Here is a 16734-nt window from a genome sequence, read left to right as displayed (position 1 = left end):
TCCCTAGCCGCTCTTAAAATTCTCTCTTTATCTTTGGTTTTGGCAAGTTTGATTATAATATGTCTTGGTGACTTTCTTTTGGGATCTACCTTATGTGGGATTTGATGAGCATCTTGGATAGATATCTTCTCATCTCTCACGATATCAGGGAAGTTTTCTGTCAACAAATCTTCAACAATTCCATCTGTATTTTCTGTTATCCCCCCTGCTCTGGTACTCCAATCACTCATAGGTTATTCCTCTTGATAGAATCCCACATAATTCTTAGGGTTTCTTCATTTTTTTCAATCCTTTATCTGATTTTTCCTCAAATAAGTTGGTGTCAAGTGCTTTATCTTCCATCTCACTAATTCTGACTTCCATTGCCTCAGTTCCGCTTCTATGACTTTCTGTTGTGTTGTCTAATTCTGAAGTTTTATTATTAATCTCCTGGATTTCTGATTGCTGTCTCTATGGATTCTTGCATCCTGTTAAATTTGTCGTTATGTTCTTCTCTAATCTTTTTAATTTCCTCTATTGTGTGTTCTGCGTTTTGCTTAATTTTCTTCCTAATTTCTTGAAGAGTTCTGTATATTAATCTTTTGTATTCTGCCTCCAGTAGTTGCAAGAAATTTTCCTCCTCTGGAAAATTTCTAGATTTTTTATTTTGGGAGCTTGCTGAAGCCATCAGGGACTGCCTCTTTATGTGATTTGATATTGAATGTTGTCTCTGAGCCATCAGTAAGTTATTATATTTATTTATTTTATGTCTGCCTACTGTGTCCTAGCTTCTTGTTTTGTTTTGATATGCCTAAATAGGCTGCTTTTGTGAGCTAGTTTGATTATTGGCACCTTTGAAGCTCTAATGTCCTGTTACCAGGTGGTTAGACCTGTTTCTAGGTATGTGAGCTCAGGAGTCCACCCACTCCTCCCATATGGATTCAGCTCAGGTGCCCAGGTAGATAGCCACCAAGTGTGTGGTGCAGGCTCCCACCTACAGCCCTAGACAGGCATGGTTGATTGGTGCAGACACAGGCATCTGGCTGCAACAGGGGGACACACTCTGAGCAAGGCAGGGGGCTGACAGCCACATCCGAGTATCCAGGAAGAAGGCAGTGGGTGGGTTTTGCAGCTGGACTATGAGCACCTAATGCTGTTGGCTATAAGGACTGGGGGGCACCTCTTATTCTTTGGCCCCTATCACAGGTGGCTAGGTGACGTGCGTGGATCCACCAGTCTTCAGGCCCCTTATGTGGGATGATGAAGACCCTGCTTAATGGGCAGAGCAGTGTCATATGTCATGAACCTGCCACTTCACAGCTGAAACAGTTGAAATTAGACTTCAGGTATATTCCCTGTTGTACTGCGGTAATGAGGGCCTACGCTGTTGAAATGAACCCACACAAGTCTATGCAGGGAGAAAGGCAGTCAAAGTCCGTGGATCCCTTATGCCTGTGCCTAGGCAAAGGAGCTGTGCCTACCCTAAGTTCCTGGCTTAGGGGAGCCAGCAGTTTATTTTTTCCCCGGTTTGTTAATTTGTTCACTCTCCAAGGCTGGATAAATGGCTCAGGGCGTGTGACAGAACTTCCTTCCAGCCCAGGGGACTTGGCAATTGCTGAAGCTGGTCTGGGACCCAGTGCAGAGCAGGGAGCAGGGAGGTAAATGGGAGAGAGTTTTTTTCCCTAAGGGGAGTGTTTTTGATCTGCGCAGTAGTCCAGATGCAAGCAGTTATCTTCTGCCAACTGAAGGCTGCTGCTCACTGGTTCTGGGTGGCCGAGTAGACAGACTCTCTTCCGCTGGGTCTCTCTCGGTGCTGAATACACCTCCTGAGCACCGCTGCCTGCCTTCCTCACTGTTCAGTCTTGAGCTGATCAGGCCTGAAGGGCTCAGGCTCTCGCCGAGTCAGGTCTGGCAAATCCTCACTGCTTCCCAACTGTCTCTCCCTCCCCCGCCACTCAGTCTGGTTCCTCAACTTTGCCTTTGATGTTTAGGGCTCCTAGATTGTCATATATAATCGATTCACTTGTTTTTTCGGGTCTTTGTTGTAAGAGGGTCCACCAGAAACATCTGACTACTCTGCCATTTTGGCCCCACCTCTTAAAGAGATCTTATGTAGCAGATTGGCCCAGTGAAATGCATCCTTTGATTTTCTGATTGCTGCTTTCATGGGTGTTGGTTGTGAATCCAAGTAAAGTGAAATCCTTGACAATGTCTAGCTTGTCTTCATTATCATGATGCTGTTTATTGGTCCAGTGATGAGGTTTTTTGTTTTCTTTACACTGAGGTATAAACCATACTGAAGACTGTAGTCTTTGATCTTCATCAGTACGTGCTTCAAGTTCTCTTCACTTTCAGCAAGGAAGCTTGTGTCATCTACATAACGCAGGCTGTTAGTAAGTCTTCCTCCAATCCTGATGCCACATTCTTCTTCATATAATCCAGCTTCTCAGATTATGTGCTTAGCATACAGATTGAATGCGTATGGTGAAAGGATGCAACCCCAACACACACCTTTCTTGATTTTAAACCATGCAGTGTCCCCTTGCTCTGTTCAAATGACTGCCTCTTGGTCTATGAACAGGTCCCACATGAGCACAATCAAGTGTTCTGAAAGTCCCATTCTTCCAAATGTTATCCATAATTTGTTATGATCCACACAGTCGAATGCCTTTGAATAGTTAATAAAACACAGGTAGACATCTTTCTGGTATTCTCTGCTGTTAGCCGAGATGGACCATCTGACATAAGCAATCATATCCTAGTTCCAAGTCCTCTTCTGAACCCAGCTTGAATTTCCGGCAGCTCCCTGTCAATGTACTGCTGCAACCGCTTTTGAATGATCTTCAGCAAAATTTTACTTAGGTGTGATATTAATTATATTGTTCGATAATTTCCACATTGTGTTGGATTACCTTTCTTTGGAATGGGCACAAATGTGGACCTCTTCAAGTAGTCTTCCAAATTTCTTGTCATAGACAAGTGAGCACCTCCAGCACGGCATCCATTTGTTTAAACATTTAAGTTGGTATTCTGTCAATTTTTGGAGCTTTGTTGTTTGCCAGTGCCTTCAGTGCAGCTTGGACTTCTTCCTTCAGTACCATTGGTTCTTGATCATGTGTTACCTCCTGAAGCGGCTGAATGTCAACCAGTTCTGTTTGGTTCAGTGAATCTGTGTATTCCTTCCATCTGCTTTTGATGCTTCCTGCATAATTCAATATTTTGTCTGTAAAATCCTTCAATATTGCAACTCAAAGCTTCAATGTTTTCTCATTTCTTTCAGTTTAAGAAATGCTAAGTGTATTCTTCCCTTTTGGTTTTCTAATTCCAAGTCTTTGCATATTTCATTATAATATTTTACTTTGTCTTCTTGAACTGCCCTTTGAAATCTTCTTAGCTCTTTTACTTCATTATTTCTTCTATTCGCTTTAGCTACTGTACATTCAAGAGCAAGTTTCAGAGTTTCTTCTGACATCCATTTTGGTCTTTTCTTTCTTTCCTGTCTTTTTAAAGACCTTTGGCTCATACATGTTATGTATTCAGTAAAGATATAGTGACATATCTATAATTATAGCTCATTAAATAAATATATATAATTATCAAATTATTACACTATAAAACTTCATTTTTCAATCTTCAACTTATCTCCAAACCCTTTAATAAATAAGGAATCATTTTCGCTATCTAAATAAGCTGGAGAGTAAGCAATTCATTTAAATGCATATTATGACTTCACATTACATTTTACTTTGATCTTTTCATTTTTTAATTTTCTAAGGCAAAATTTACATGAAAAAAATGAACAAAAATTAGCCATCAAATTTAAGTTTTCTACTTTGTAAATATAGAGCCTTGAACAGCAGCCCAGGATGGGGATGATATAAAAATTATTCATGCCATTACACGCACCGTTCCCTTCCCTCCTGCTTCTAGCAAAAGATAGAGCTTAAAAGGAAGACCCAGAAATGAATAGTAATCCAGTTTAATAAATGCAACATGATAATGAATGGGGAAAAAAGCCATTTGATTCAAACAAGGAAAAGAATTACACGGGCTGGGACTGAGATATCAGATAGGCAACATTTCAACATGCACTGGAGAGTCTCCATTTAAGAGGAATAACTCAAGTATATATGAAAATACCTACAAAACTGGCACAGAGTAGAGTAAACCATTTGGGACTGCATGTAAATCAAGAACAAAAAGGCTTTCAGGTTTTTAAAGTGACTGACACATTTTAAACAACAATTACTTATGTACACCTATGTTCACTGAACACTATTCACAATAGTTTAAACGTGGAAACAACTTAAGTGCCCATTCGCAAAGGAATGGATGAACAAAATGTGGTACATATATACAATGGAATATTACTCAGCTTTAAAGAGAAATGAAGTCCTGATACATGCTACAATGTGGATGAACCTCAAAAACACAATACTGAGTGAAATAAATCAATCACAAAAGGACAAATAATGAATGAACCCACTTATATGAAATGGCAAGAATAGGTAAATAGATAGAGACCAATGGTTATCAGTGGTTGACAAGAATGGGAGTGGGGAGGGAGAAAGGCAATCAATTTCTGAGAAGTAGTGAATTTTTGTTTATGGTGATAGGAAAATTGGCATCGGCTAGGGGTAATAGTTACACAGCTTCACAAATGTAACTGGTATCACTAAGATGTACACCAGAAAAACGATGAATTGGCAAATACAGCATTATATATAATTTTATAACAACAGCTGCCAAAAATATAATAATAAAAAGAGAGGCAGCAATTGTTGATACTACTTAGGCACAGCTAAACACCTTATGGGTGAGTTTTCCTGAAGTTCTAGGGCCATGGTTCTGAGAGTCAATTGTCCTAATGTTGTTTTTAAAGTCTCTGTTCTACCTCCTAGTACAGTGAATAGTGCCTGAAGGCTTAAAAGCTAGCAAGGGGCCATGCAAGACACAACAATTGGTCTCTATTTTCTTTGAACAGTACAGGAAGAAGGAGACCCAGGAATCGGAGCTGGAAATGGACTGCAGGTCTAATTGCCTCCATAAAATACTACCTCCATTGCCATGAGATCAGAAAAATGGGATGGTGTCTGGCTACCATTACTGAATATTTTGATCAAGTAACCAATAAATGAATCCTGCTCAAGAAGAGGAAAAATACGGAAAAGAATTTCAAATTCTTATAGGAACTAGACATACTGGACCCACTGAGAATGGGGAAACCCATAAATCTATTGCCCTGAGACAATCATTAAGACTTGAACCAAAGCTATCCCATGAAGTCGTTTGTAAAATAAACAACAGTTTAGCTCAACTAGTAAAGAATGTTCTCCCTGAGCATTGCACTCTTCTAAAAAAATTATCTACATGCAATTAAATTAACAACAGTAACTCGAAAAAACAAAGGAGAAGCTTCCGGGACACAGACTCTAAGTCAATGGTGGTGAAAAAACATGGGTAGCGATATTGAGAAGGGTGACACAAAATGAAGAATATAACCAATGTAATTGAACTGTACATGTAGAAAATGTTGAATGGGTGTATGTTTTGTGATATATATTTTCATCAAAAATAAAATAACAATTGGAGTACTTAGAGAAGCAAAAAAATATTTATGAGTTGGTGTCCAGTATTAGCATTACACTAATAGATAACCATTAAAATAGAGATACTTATAAAGAAACTACAAGGATTATATATGTATGTATTACCCGAGATCTGCATCGATTTAATTTGTAACACACATCTAAAACATCTTTGAAAAAATGAATTCTATATAGCATAGTTTAAAACTGTAATACAATTCAAAGAAATCAATGGAGCAACAGTGAAGATCAAGTAAAGATACCTTACCATTCATTTCCTTGCGAAGGGTTTTCTAGTAGCACTCGGATTATGTATAATAAGCAGCTTAATAATTTAAGAGAAAAATTGAACAGGCGTATTCTTAAACCTTTAAACAAACAAAAAGATTTGCTTTTCATTTGAACTTAGTTCACAAAAGACTAAAAAGAATTCTCAAAAACATCAACTTTAAGCATAGCACTTAAATTGTATTTAGAAAGTATAGTACCATAATTGTCTAAACTCTGAAGTTCTAGGTAGCTGAATTTTACTAAATATTGAAAGAAAGAGTAATTTTGACAGAATACATGAACTGCAAACAACAGCAAATAATATGCACTAAGAGTAAGTCTAGGTTTGAGCATTCAGAAGCCTCGAAATTCACTTTCAGTAAAATATGCTTAAAATTTTAAGTATTTTATATATCCATGAATTTGTAAATCAATTTTAGGTAGCTAGGAAATTTAGCTGTTACAAATTCACAGGATAAATTATAAATCTTGTACCTTCACAGTACCTGATAGATTTGATAAAAAGGAGATCACAATAGCACATGCTTAGAAACACACATACACAGAAACACACACAGGAACACACAAGTGTTGTTTCTCTCTCTCACTTTGAGTTGGACCAGTTAAACATGACTTTTCACTCTAAGTTAAATACCAATGAAATCTTAACATTCTTATGAGAATTAAGACTGCCACATATGAAACTTCTAAACTATGTAAGTCACACTTATCCAGCCTGTAATTCTTAATGACAACAAAGAAAAGTGATTAAGCAAAACATGCTCAACGTCTGATTAACAGAAGAAAGACCCTTTCTGCAATATCTGGTGGTATCTGATTCATGCATTATGAATTAAATTTTGAGAAAGCCCTTCTCATAATTATCACTTAATAAAATCTGGAAATGAAATATGTCACCTTTTTTTTTTTTTACTCAGCTATATGTAAGTGTTCTTGAGGTAACATTTCTTAATAAAACCATTCAAAATCAAACTCATTGCCATTGAGTGGATTCCGACTCATAGTGACTGTATAGGACAGAATAGAGCTGCCCGTAGGCTTTCCAAGGCTATAATCTTTACAGAAGTAGACTGATATACATCTTTCTACTGTGGAGCAGCTAGTGGGTTTGAACCGCCAATCTTTCGGTTAGCAGCTAAGTAAGTGTTTAACCACTACGTCACCAGGGCTTCTTCATTTCTTAATCGTTAAGAGGTTAATGTTTTTTAATTGTGTGGATTTTTTTCCTATGCTTTCCTATGAAAATGCTAGGTACATTTTATGGGTCAGATTATTTGTATAGTCTTTTAAATTATTAATGAAATCACCCTGGGCTTATAGAAACTGGTCTCCTCAAATGACCATTTAGTCCAAGTTGGCTGTGGGTAAAGTATTAAAATAATGCATCTGTCTTTTCTGGCCTGGAGAGATAGGATTGTTAGTAGTGAAATCAAGGAAAACCATTCAGATGATGTGGTCTCTTTAGGTAATACCTGTTGGTGTGGCTTCCTTGGAAATTCTAAAAAACCAGGCTTGAAAGGTGTTAGTTTTTAGCAGCCTTAACACTGAAACTAATGTGCCATTGAGAGACTCTGACCAGCATACCTTAAATACTGAAATACTTCCTAAAGCCAGTATTTGGATACTTTCTCACAATTCAGGCTTTTCTTTTTGAACTCTGTACAAATCGTCAAGAGGATTAGGGGTTAAAATCTACAGAGCTGAAAATCTACACTTGTCTAATACGGACCATTGTTTGTTGCCTTTTTAAGCAGTAATCATATGAAAAGTTGGATATTGTGTTTATTATATATTTTTAAATATGTGATATTATGGAAGTCAATAAATGCTACTGGCACTTCAAACTTGAACGGGCTTAGGAGGGCAGTGACTATGCCAATTTCATGTTCTCCTGAAATGCCAATGTTTCCCAAAGAGAAATAAAAATCATTTGGATGCTTAAAGTCTGAGTCTCACCCTACATTTCCTGATTAAAAGTTTCCAGGGAAGGATGCTGGGGATCTGTGTATTTCAGAACACCCTAGATGTTTCTCATTATTAGGCATGATTGGGAACCACTGAACTCTCTCCCACTAAATCGGTACATTATTCCGAATTGTGGTCAGTCAGAATTGCCAGAGCCTTTTCCAAACAAGCAGCTTTCGGTGTCCTGACAGTGAAAATGTTGGAACCCCTCATTTTAAGTTTTTTCCTAATGTTCCTACTAACACAGATAACCCACTGAGAAGTCTACTTATTAATGCGGAATTTGTGGCGTGAAAAGTGTTCAAGAGACTTTAGATGTAACTTCTATAGTTTTCTAAAATTTTACTGCTTGGCAGATGAGATTACCAATTATAATACCTTTTCAAAGGGGCCCTCGTGGCACAGTGGTTAAGTGCTCAGCTGCTAATCTGAAGGTCAACAGTTTGAACTCACCAGAGGCTACGTGGAAGAAAAGACCTGGTGATCTGCTCCTGTAAAGATTACAGCCTAGGAGACCCTATGGGGTAGCTCTACTCTGTCATGTAGGGTCGCTATGAGTTGGAGTGGACTCGAAGGCACACAGCAACGACATTGCCTTTATATAAAAGGTATTTTGCAAAAGGATTGCACAGCTGGAAATTCCTGAAGTAAATATATGTACAACCACATAGAAAAGGGGAATGAAATGAATGACTTACTTGATCTCTGATTTTTAATAAAAAATAACTTTAGTCTCTCTTTAAACGTGTTTTCGTTCATATAGAATTCAACTTGCACCCTGCAAACAGAAAAAGAAAAAAAAAAGTTTATGAGTTCCAGCATATCTTTATTTTTTAAAAAATCATTAAAGATAAACGTATTTAATAATTTTCTGTCTGTAATCTAAAGACTAATATATAAGAAAAGTAAATTATTTGATTTAATACATTATAAGTTAAGTAAATTCCTCACCACAGAAAATGATAATTGAGTCCAACATTCATTTTTTGGAGAGAAGTGGTTGCTGTCTATTTTTAAAAATATAGCCAGTTAAAATATCGTGTATATTCAATTCCATCATCTGTATTAATGAGTGTAATCAATGGTATGGATAATTCAAAACAGCTAATAATCCAAAAGTCCTTCATATGTGTCTTTGAAAGAATTTTGAATCAGTTTTCCACCTTTTCTTATTCCCTATCATAAAAATCAACTTCATGCATGAATAATTTGATTCAGATGGCACCACCCCAGATTTACTGAGTCAGAATCAAAAGGGGCAAGACCTGAAAATCTACTTTTAAGAAACCTTTCCCTCCACATAGACATCACATTATGTGATACTTAACCTTATTTATTTATTTAGGCTCAAATTAAAATATATGTGAACTAGTAAAGGAGTGACTCATAGAATGTGAAAGTTACAGTTGAGAAATTATAAAGCAGATAACTCAAGACAGGGCCTGTATTGTACGTATTTAATTCATTATAAAATAATATCAATGGCTTAAAAATTAGTACAATTTTAATAAATGTATTTATTTCAATTTTGTTAATTTATGGGTTTGTTTATTTGCATTTTTCTCTCCCCATGGTTCCAATAAATATTTTTGGTGAACTTACACTGATATTATTTGACTTTTCCAACATTAGTATGACTTGCATAAGGCAGTCATAGGCTTTATGTACAAAGAGATTCAAAGAATTTTAGTAACTTGCCCAAGTTCATACACATAGCAGTGATGCAGTCGGGACACTGGCCTTTCCATTACTTCTTTTTGTCATTTGTCCTCTCATTAAGTTGAAACTTTATCATGTAGGAGAGTTCTAGGTCATTTGTAAAAATGTCACAAAAGAACAGTGCAAACACCAGATCCACATGAGAATGCTGGGAAATGTTTGTTTAGTTCTGCCCATTGATTGTTGACTTAACCCAGATTCCCATCTATTTCCAAATATTCATTCTTAACTCTGGCAACTAAATTATTTAACACAGCAACTATTAATGTGGAGACCTCTAAATAAATAAACAAACAAATAAATAAGCCTGAGATCAACTTTTCATCCTAAAACAGTATTTTTGCCAGTTCATCCTCAAGAGAGTCTCTACATGGCTTCCATCCTTTACTACATGCACAAAATAACCTGACTTTAGTTGGTTCAGTGCTTCCCAAGACATTTCTCAACTACTTTTTGCTCATTTAGTTGCTTTTTTTTTTCCCTAATTTTGCATGTCTAATCTATTTTTATATTTATTCAAACCTAACTTTCTCACTTTCTTTAGCAGGTAACAGTTTATAAGGAAGCAGAGATTAATTCTGATGGTATCTAATAGCAGTTTCTGTATTTTTAAAATAAAATTTAAATAATGTCATTTCTCGGAGGTTAAACTAGCTACTATATATGACAGGAAGATAGATAGACAGACAAATGATAGACAGATAGATGACAGACAGATAGATAGATAGACAGATGATAGATAGATGATAGATATAGACAGACAGATACGGAGATATAGGCTTACGTGTGTGTGTGTGTGTGTGTGTGTGTGTGTGTGTGTGTGTGTGTGTGTGGTGCGATGTAATGGTAATGAGGAAAGACTCTGCGAGTGCTAATCATCAGCAATTAACTTTTATTATAAATAATGCTCAGAGTCCCTCAAAAATTGCATTCACTTTCCAGTCTCTCCTTGGTAATCACGATTTGCAGGTAGTTGGAAACACACAATCTTATGGTTTCCATGGTAAAACACATTACAAATCCACCTAAGGGTACTTTTGTATTCAAGTCTGTCTTTGGTTAGAAGACTTATGCCCTCATGTACAATGCTCATTTGCAGGACCTACTTCTGAACTTCTCCAATTTATGTAAAATAATTAAATTTAAGCAATCCCAATTTGACTTAAATCTAACTACGGGAAATAAAAAATAAAGAAAGCTAGTATAAAGATGTATTTTTTTTTTCCATCATTAATGGCAAGGAAGTTCCACTTCTTTAAGCCCCACTCACTAAAAAAAAAAGACATTATTTCCAAGAATGGACCAATTATTTCTTTTTATTTTGTTAAGTATATAATAAACGGAAGCAAATACACACATCATTTAGGCTTGTAATAAATTGCCTTTGGGAATGATTATGTATCATCCTGTCTTCCACACACCAAAAATAGAAAAAGATCATATGCTTCAAGATCAGTTCCATTTTTTCTCTCCTACTCCATCTCCATTTCCCATCACATACACACACCAAAGTCCCCAAATGTAAAATACATACATACATATGTATACATATATACCTAAACATACACACCTACTGGACATATAAAGCTTATATAACATGTAAATATGAAGCCCCCAAAAGGCTTATAAGCTTATATACTTATATAGGGGCTTATAAGCTTATATAGACTACAGGCAGCATGGCCTATCATAAGCTTAAGAGCCTCCCAGTCAAAACACATAACAAGTACAACACATAGATTCTAAGTTCTTCTGCTATATATAACCATAGGACAAAAAGAACACAAAATATATCATGAAATCTTTCCCTGATTGGAATATTGCACCAGTCATTTTAAAATTTTGAAGGAAAGTGTGATGATGTTCCTGCAGCCAAAGATTTCTGGGAATGACACAGTTACATAGCAAAGCCCACTTACGGGAGAAATGTGCCTGTGTGTTTGTGGGAAGGGAACCATTGGGTCTCAAAAGTTAGACCACGTTTCACAGATGCTAGTTATTATTTGAAACTGGAAATTACATGAAGAGCCTCACACGTAGTGCAGGAGGCACTTTGCATTTCACACGTCAAATTGGAACATGCTTTCTCCCCACCGATGCCATAAGATTCTAAATCAACTTTCCAAACCATCTCTTTCATGTAGGGAGAATCCATAATTCAGTAATAGATCCCGCTCACCGGGAAACAGAGGATGATGCACCTGGTTAGGGCTGGATGAACAGGCATTCTGAACTGTAATGGCTTTATGTTTATTAAAACTATTTGTGTTCTTGTAAAAATTTGAGGTCTTGTAAAAATCAGATCACGTCTACTCTACTGTCTTAGTTATCTAGTGCTGCTACAACAGAAATACCACAAGTGGATGGCTTTAACAAAGAGAAATTTATTCTCTCACAGTCCAGTAGGCTACAAGTCCAAATTCAAGGCATCAGCTCCAGGGGAAGGCTTTCTCACTCTGTCAGCTCTGGAGGAAGGTCCTTATGATAAATCAGTCTTCCCTTGGTCTGGGAGCATCTCAGCGCAGGAACCTCAGGTCCAAAGGACACACTCTGCTCCTGGCACTGCTTTCTTGGTGGTATGAGGTCCCCATGTCTCTCTGCTACTTTCTCTCTTTTATATGTCAAAAGAAACTGGCTTAAGACACCATGTAACCTTGTAGATCTCATCAATACAAATCCCACTAATCCACTGTATTACATCATAGTGATAGAATATACAACACATACAGAAATCACATCAGATGACAAAAGGTAGACAATCATACAACACTGGGAATCATGGCCTAGCCAGGTTGACAGATATTTTTGGGGGACACGATTCAATCTATGACATCTACTAATGCTAATATCTTCAAAATATACTTCCAGCATTTCTCCTATCATATATGCACAATGATTAGTAAACCCATCTGTGTCAACATGACTAGGATAAAACTGTGGATCACCTATATCAATTTGACCTAATTGATTGCTCCATGGTGTAAGACAACAGGTAACATCATTGTTTATTCAGAAAATCCCTACAGATCAATTTATTGGAAACAATAATCTGTTCATCTGGGCAAACAGATCACTTATCAAACAATAGTTTACTCATTGAATTGCTTGAACATCCTCTTCGGTGACATGTCGGTTCATTTCCTTTGCCCATTTTATAACTGGGTTGTCTTTTTGTTGAGTTGTTGAAGTTTTCTATATATTTTAAAGATTAGACCTTGTCTTAGTTATCAAGTGCTGCTATAACAGAAATACCACAAGTGGATGACTTTAACAAACAGAAATTTACTCTCTCACAGTTTAGGAAGCTAGAAGTCCAAATTCACGGTGCCAGATCTGGGGGAAGGCTTTCTCTCTCTGTCAGTTCTGGGGAAAGGTCCTGTCTCCTTTAAACACCTGTGGGGTCAGGGTTCCTTGGAGATTTCCACGTGTCTTGGTATCAATCTTCCCTGGGTCTAGGAGGTTCTCATGCAGGGCCCCGGGTCCAAAGGACATGTTCCACTCCCGGCTCCTCTTTCTTGGTGGTAGTAAGGTCCCTCCCCTCTCTGCTTGCTTCTCTTGTCTTTTATCTCTTATAAGATAAAGGTGTGACTCAAGCAAGTATGTGACTTCAGTAAGGCTGTGACTCAAGGTACACCCCACACTGATTCTGCCTCATTAACATATAGAGGTTAGGATTTACAATGTACCACAAAATGGAGGATAATTACAGCAGATCACAAAATGGAGGACAACCACACAGTACCGGGAATCATGGCCTAGCCAAGTTGACACATGTTTTTGGGGAACAAAATTCAATCCATGACAGACCCTTATTAGATATGTCATTTTCGAAGATTTTTTCCAGCCTGTAGGTTGTTTTTTACTCTTTCAGTAAAGTCTTTTGATGAGCATAGGTGAAGTGTTTAATTTTTATGAGGTCCCAATTATCTAATTTGTCTTCTGCTGTTCATGCATTTAAAATTATGCTTGTTAGCCTATTTTTTAAAAAAAATCAGGTCCCATAGTTTTCTCTCTCTGATTTCTTCCAGGAACTTTATAGTTCTAGGTTTAACATTTAGGGCTTTGATCCATTTTGAATTAGTTCTTGTGTATGGTGTGAGGTATAGGTCCTGTTTCATTTTTCTGTAAATGGATATCCAGTATTGCCAGCACCATTTATTAAAGAGGCTGTTTCTTCCCCCATTGAATGGATTTTGATCCCTTTTCAAAAATCAGTTTTCCATAAATGGATGGATTTATCTCTGGGTTCTCAATTCTTTTCCACTGGTCTATGGTCTATCATGGAACCCACGCCATGCTGTTTTATCTATAATGGCTGTACAGTATATTTTGATATCAGGGAGTATGAGGCCTCCTATTTTGTTCTTCTGCTACAGGGCTTTGGCTACTCAGGGCCTCTTTCCTTTCCATATAAAGTTGGTCATTAGTTTTTCCATTTCAGTAAAAATGTTTTTGAGATGTGTGTCAGGATTGCACTGTATCTGTAGATTACCTTAGGTAGTATCGACACTGTCACCATATTAAGTTTTCCAGTCCATGAGCACAGAATGTCCTTCCATTTATGTAGGTCTCTTTTAGTAGTTTCATAGTTTTTATTACATAAGTCTTTTACATTCCTGGTTAGGTTAATTCCTAATTATTTTATCATTTTGGAGGCTATTGTGAATGGTATTTTTTTCTTTACTCCCTTTTTGGAATATTCCTTGTTAGCGTAAAGGAACTCAACTGATTTTTGTGTATTGTTCTTGTACCCTGCAACGTTGCTGAATTCTTCTATTAGATCCAGCAGTTTTCCCTTACTTTACAATGTCCAAAACCCCCTGCCATCGAGTCAATTCTGACTCACAGCAACCCTATAGGACGAGTAGAACTGCCCCACAGGGTTTCCAAGGAGCAGCTGGTGGATCTGAACTATCAAACTTATGGTTAGCAGCCGAACACTTAACCACTGTGCTACCAGGGACCCTTACTATGTCCAGCAATCCTAAATGATTTATCACAAATTTTGTCCACTCCAAATTACTTTCCCACTTTGAAAGATCCTCCTTATACCACTTGATACATATTTCAAAGCAAAATAAATAATTCACTTCTGACTTGTCCCTTCTGAAACATTGCTAAAGCTTACTCACTTACTTCAGGTAGTCTGAATAACTTAGTTTTGCTTTATCAACAGGTTGGCTGGTATCAACTCAATAAGTTAAATAACAGGATACAGGGAATTATCCTACACCTACTGTTCCATAATGTTTTGTTTTGTTTTGTTTGTTTACACAAAAATAGAAGACATAGGCCTAAATCATCATTTTTAACAATTGCATGGTATTCTTCTCTACTAACTTGCATTACTTTGTCATCAATCCCCTACTAATGGATTTTTAGTTTTGGTCTGTTTACTATTATAAATAACGGAGAAAAAAATAATTTGCATACAAACAGGAAATAATCTGAAATCTAAACATAAAATTATGTTTAAATACATGAATGTATGTCAAGGAATAGATTAAGAAAATAAATATCGGTTACAACATTCTTATCTTTTGAATAATAAAAAACCCTTAGATTTTCCCTAAGTTCTTCAAAAAGATGAACATTGATACAGGTAAAATGGAAAAATATTATACTAAAGAATAACTCACTGTCATTTGTGTCAGAAAAATTATCCATAATTGGGAAATAGGGAAAATGGATTACTTGGTGTTCTGTCAGTGCAGTGCTGGCCATGACTTCCTATTTTCTGTGCTGTTTTACAACTGGGAAAGACTAGACACTAATGTGTTGAGTTTTTTCCAACAGAGATGCAACAAATCTCTGTCTAATAGATGAGATAACTCCAAGGGATCTGGTTGGACCCTGCTGGACTTTTCTTAGAGGGTCTAACCCAGCAATGTTATGCTAACATTGCCTAGGAATACTTAGCTTCTTACATACTTTATGGACCAGTTTTAACATCTTACTGTTTCCTTCATTAGTTAATGAGTTGAACAAAATTTTTGACATGTTTTCACAGTTTTTTATATGAGGGACATGGTTTTTAAACTTTGGAAAATAATACTTGGATGTTCATCAGCAAATTAATAAGCATGTCTTGCTAATTGCTAGTATAATTTAAGTAGGTGCAATGACTTTAGAGAACAAATTGTTATTTATATTATAAAATTAATCCTTAAATTCCATATCATTCCAATCAAAACCACACAGGGTGTTTTGTGGAACTTCATAAGCTGATTCTGTAAAGGCTAGAGCACCAAAGTAAACAAGACTTTTGAGAAGAACAATATACAGATTTCCCCTATCTGATTATCAAGACTTATTATGAAGCTATAGTAATTTAGGTATTATAGAGGTGTCATAGGAAAGGACAAACAGACCACTGAAACAAAACAGAGTCAAGAAATTGACTCATGCATACATTAATATGAATCAAATATTAATATATAGCAAAGATGGCATGGCAGATAAATAGAAGAAAAGAGAATTACTCAAAAATGGATTTTTATGATTATCAAAATAGAAAAATAATGAAATTGGGCCTCTATCTCACACCGTACAGATTAAGTGAGTTTAAGGAAGATTAAGAATCATTTTAAATTCTTATTAAAAAATAAAGGTATCTTTTTTGACCTTTGAAGAGTGAAGGAGTACTCAAGATACAAACAATAATAGTAATACCATAAAATATCTATAAAATCCTTGCCTGGAAAGATAAGAGTGTGTATCAATACATAACTTTACTGATGGGCTCAGGACATTCCTATAGCTCAATCAATCAGAGACAATATTCTGCTTACCTGAAATCTTAAAGAGAGTGGAGATTACTTTTTGAAGATTTCATATGAATTTAATGGTAACTCTGCTTGATCAAACAGCAAGCAACTGATTAGTATTAAACTGACAATATATAGATAAGAGCAAATTGGTTTACCACAAGAAAGTTTTCAAAGTAATTCAGGGTTCGATTCTGTTTCTGACAGTATGGTAAACCAGATGTCCTGTGAAACTCTGCACGCTTAGCACGTTTAACATGCATGGCTTAGCTGGGTGGCAGGCAAGGGAAATCCTTAAAAAACAGAAAAAAACAAGAAAATAAAAACTTAGATAAGTAAGCTAGCACTGAAGGCACTGTTCACTCTGGAGCTATCTGCCAATCGTTGGTGGTATGCAGTCTGTATTTTGACAGGCCACAGACCTC

General features: G+C 36.5%; 1 protein-coding gene across 3 annotated transcripts in view; it reads right to left on the bottom strand.

The window, feature by feature from the left end:
* Positions 1–16734, bottom strand: part of KCNT2 (potassium sodium-activated channel subfamily T member 2) — a 476589-nt gene that overhangs the window by 341654 nt on the left and 118201 nt on the right. For all 3 annotated transcript variants that reach the window (XM_004382548.3, XM_004382549.3, XM_004382547.3), the window contains exons 2-3: positions 8522–8601; positions 5836–5935 (exon numbers count right to left, since the gene is read on the bottom strand). In XM_004382548.3, coding sequence (XP_004382605.1) covers positions 5836–5935; positions 8522–8601 — 180 coding nt within the window. The remainder of the gene's footprint in view (positions 1–5835; positions 5936–8521; positions 8602–16734) is intronic.

The sequence above is a fragment of the Trichechus manatus genome, unplaced genomic scaffold, assembly GCF_000243295.1.
Source record: "Trichechus manatus latirostris isolate Lorelei unplaced genomic scaffold, TriManLat1.0 scaffold00095, whole genome shotgun sequence".
NCBI classification, from domain to species: Eukaryota; Metazoa; Chordata; class Mammalia; order Sirenia; family Trichechidae; genus Trichechus; species Trichechus manatus.
Note: the sequence above shows the minus strand (reverse complement) of the source record. Positions and strands in the feature narration are given on the sequence as shown.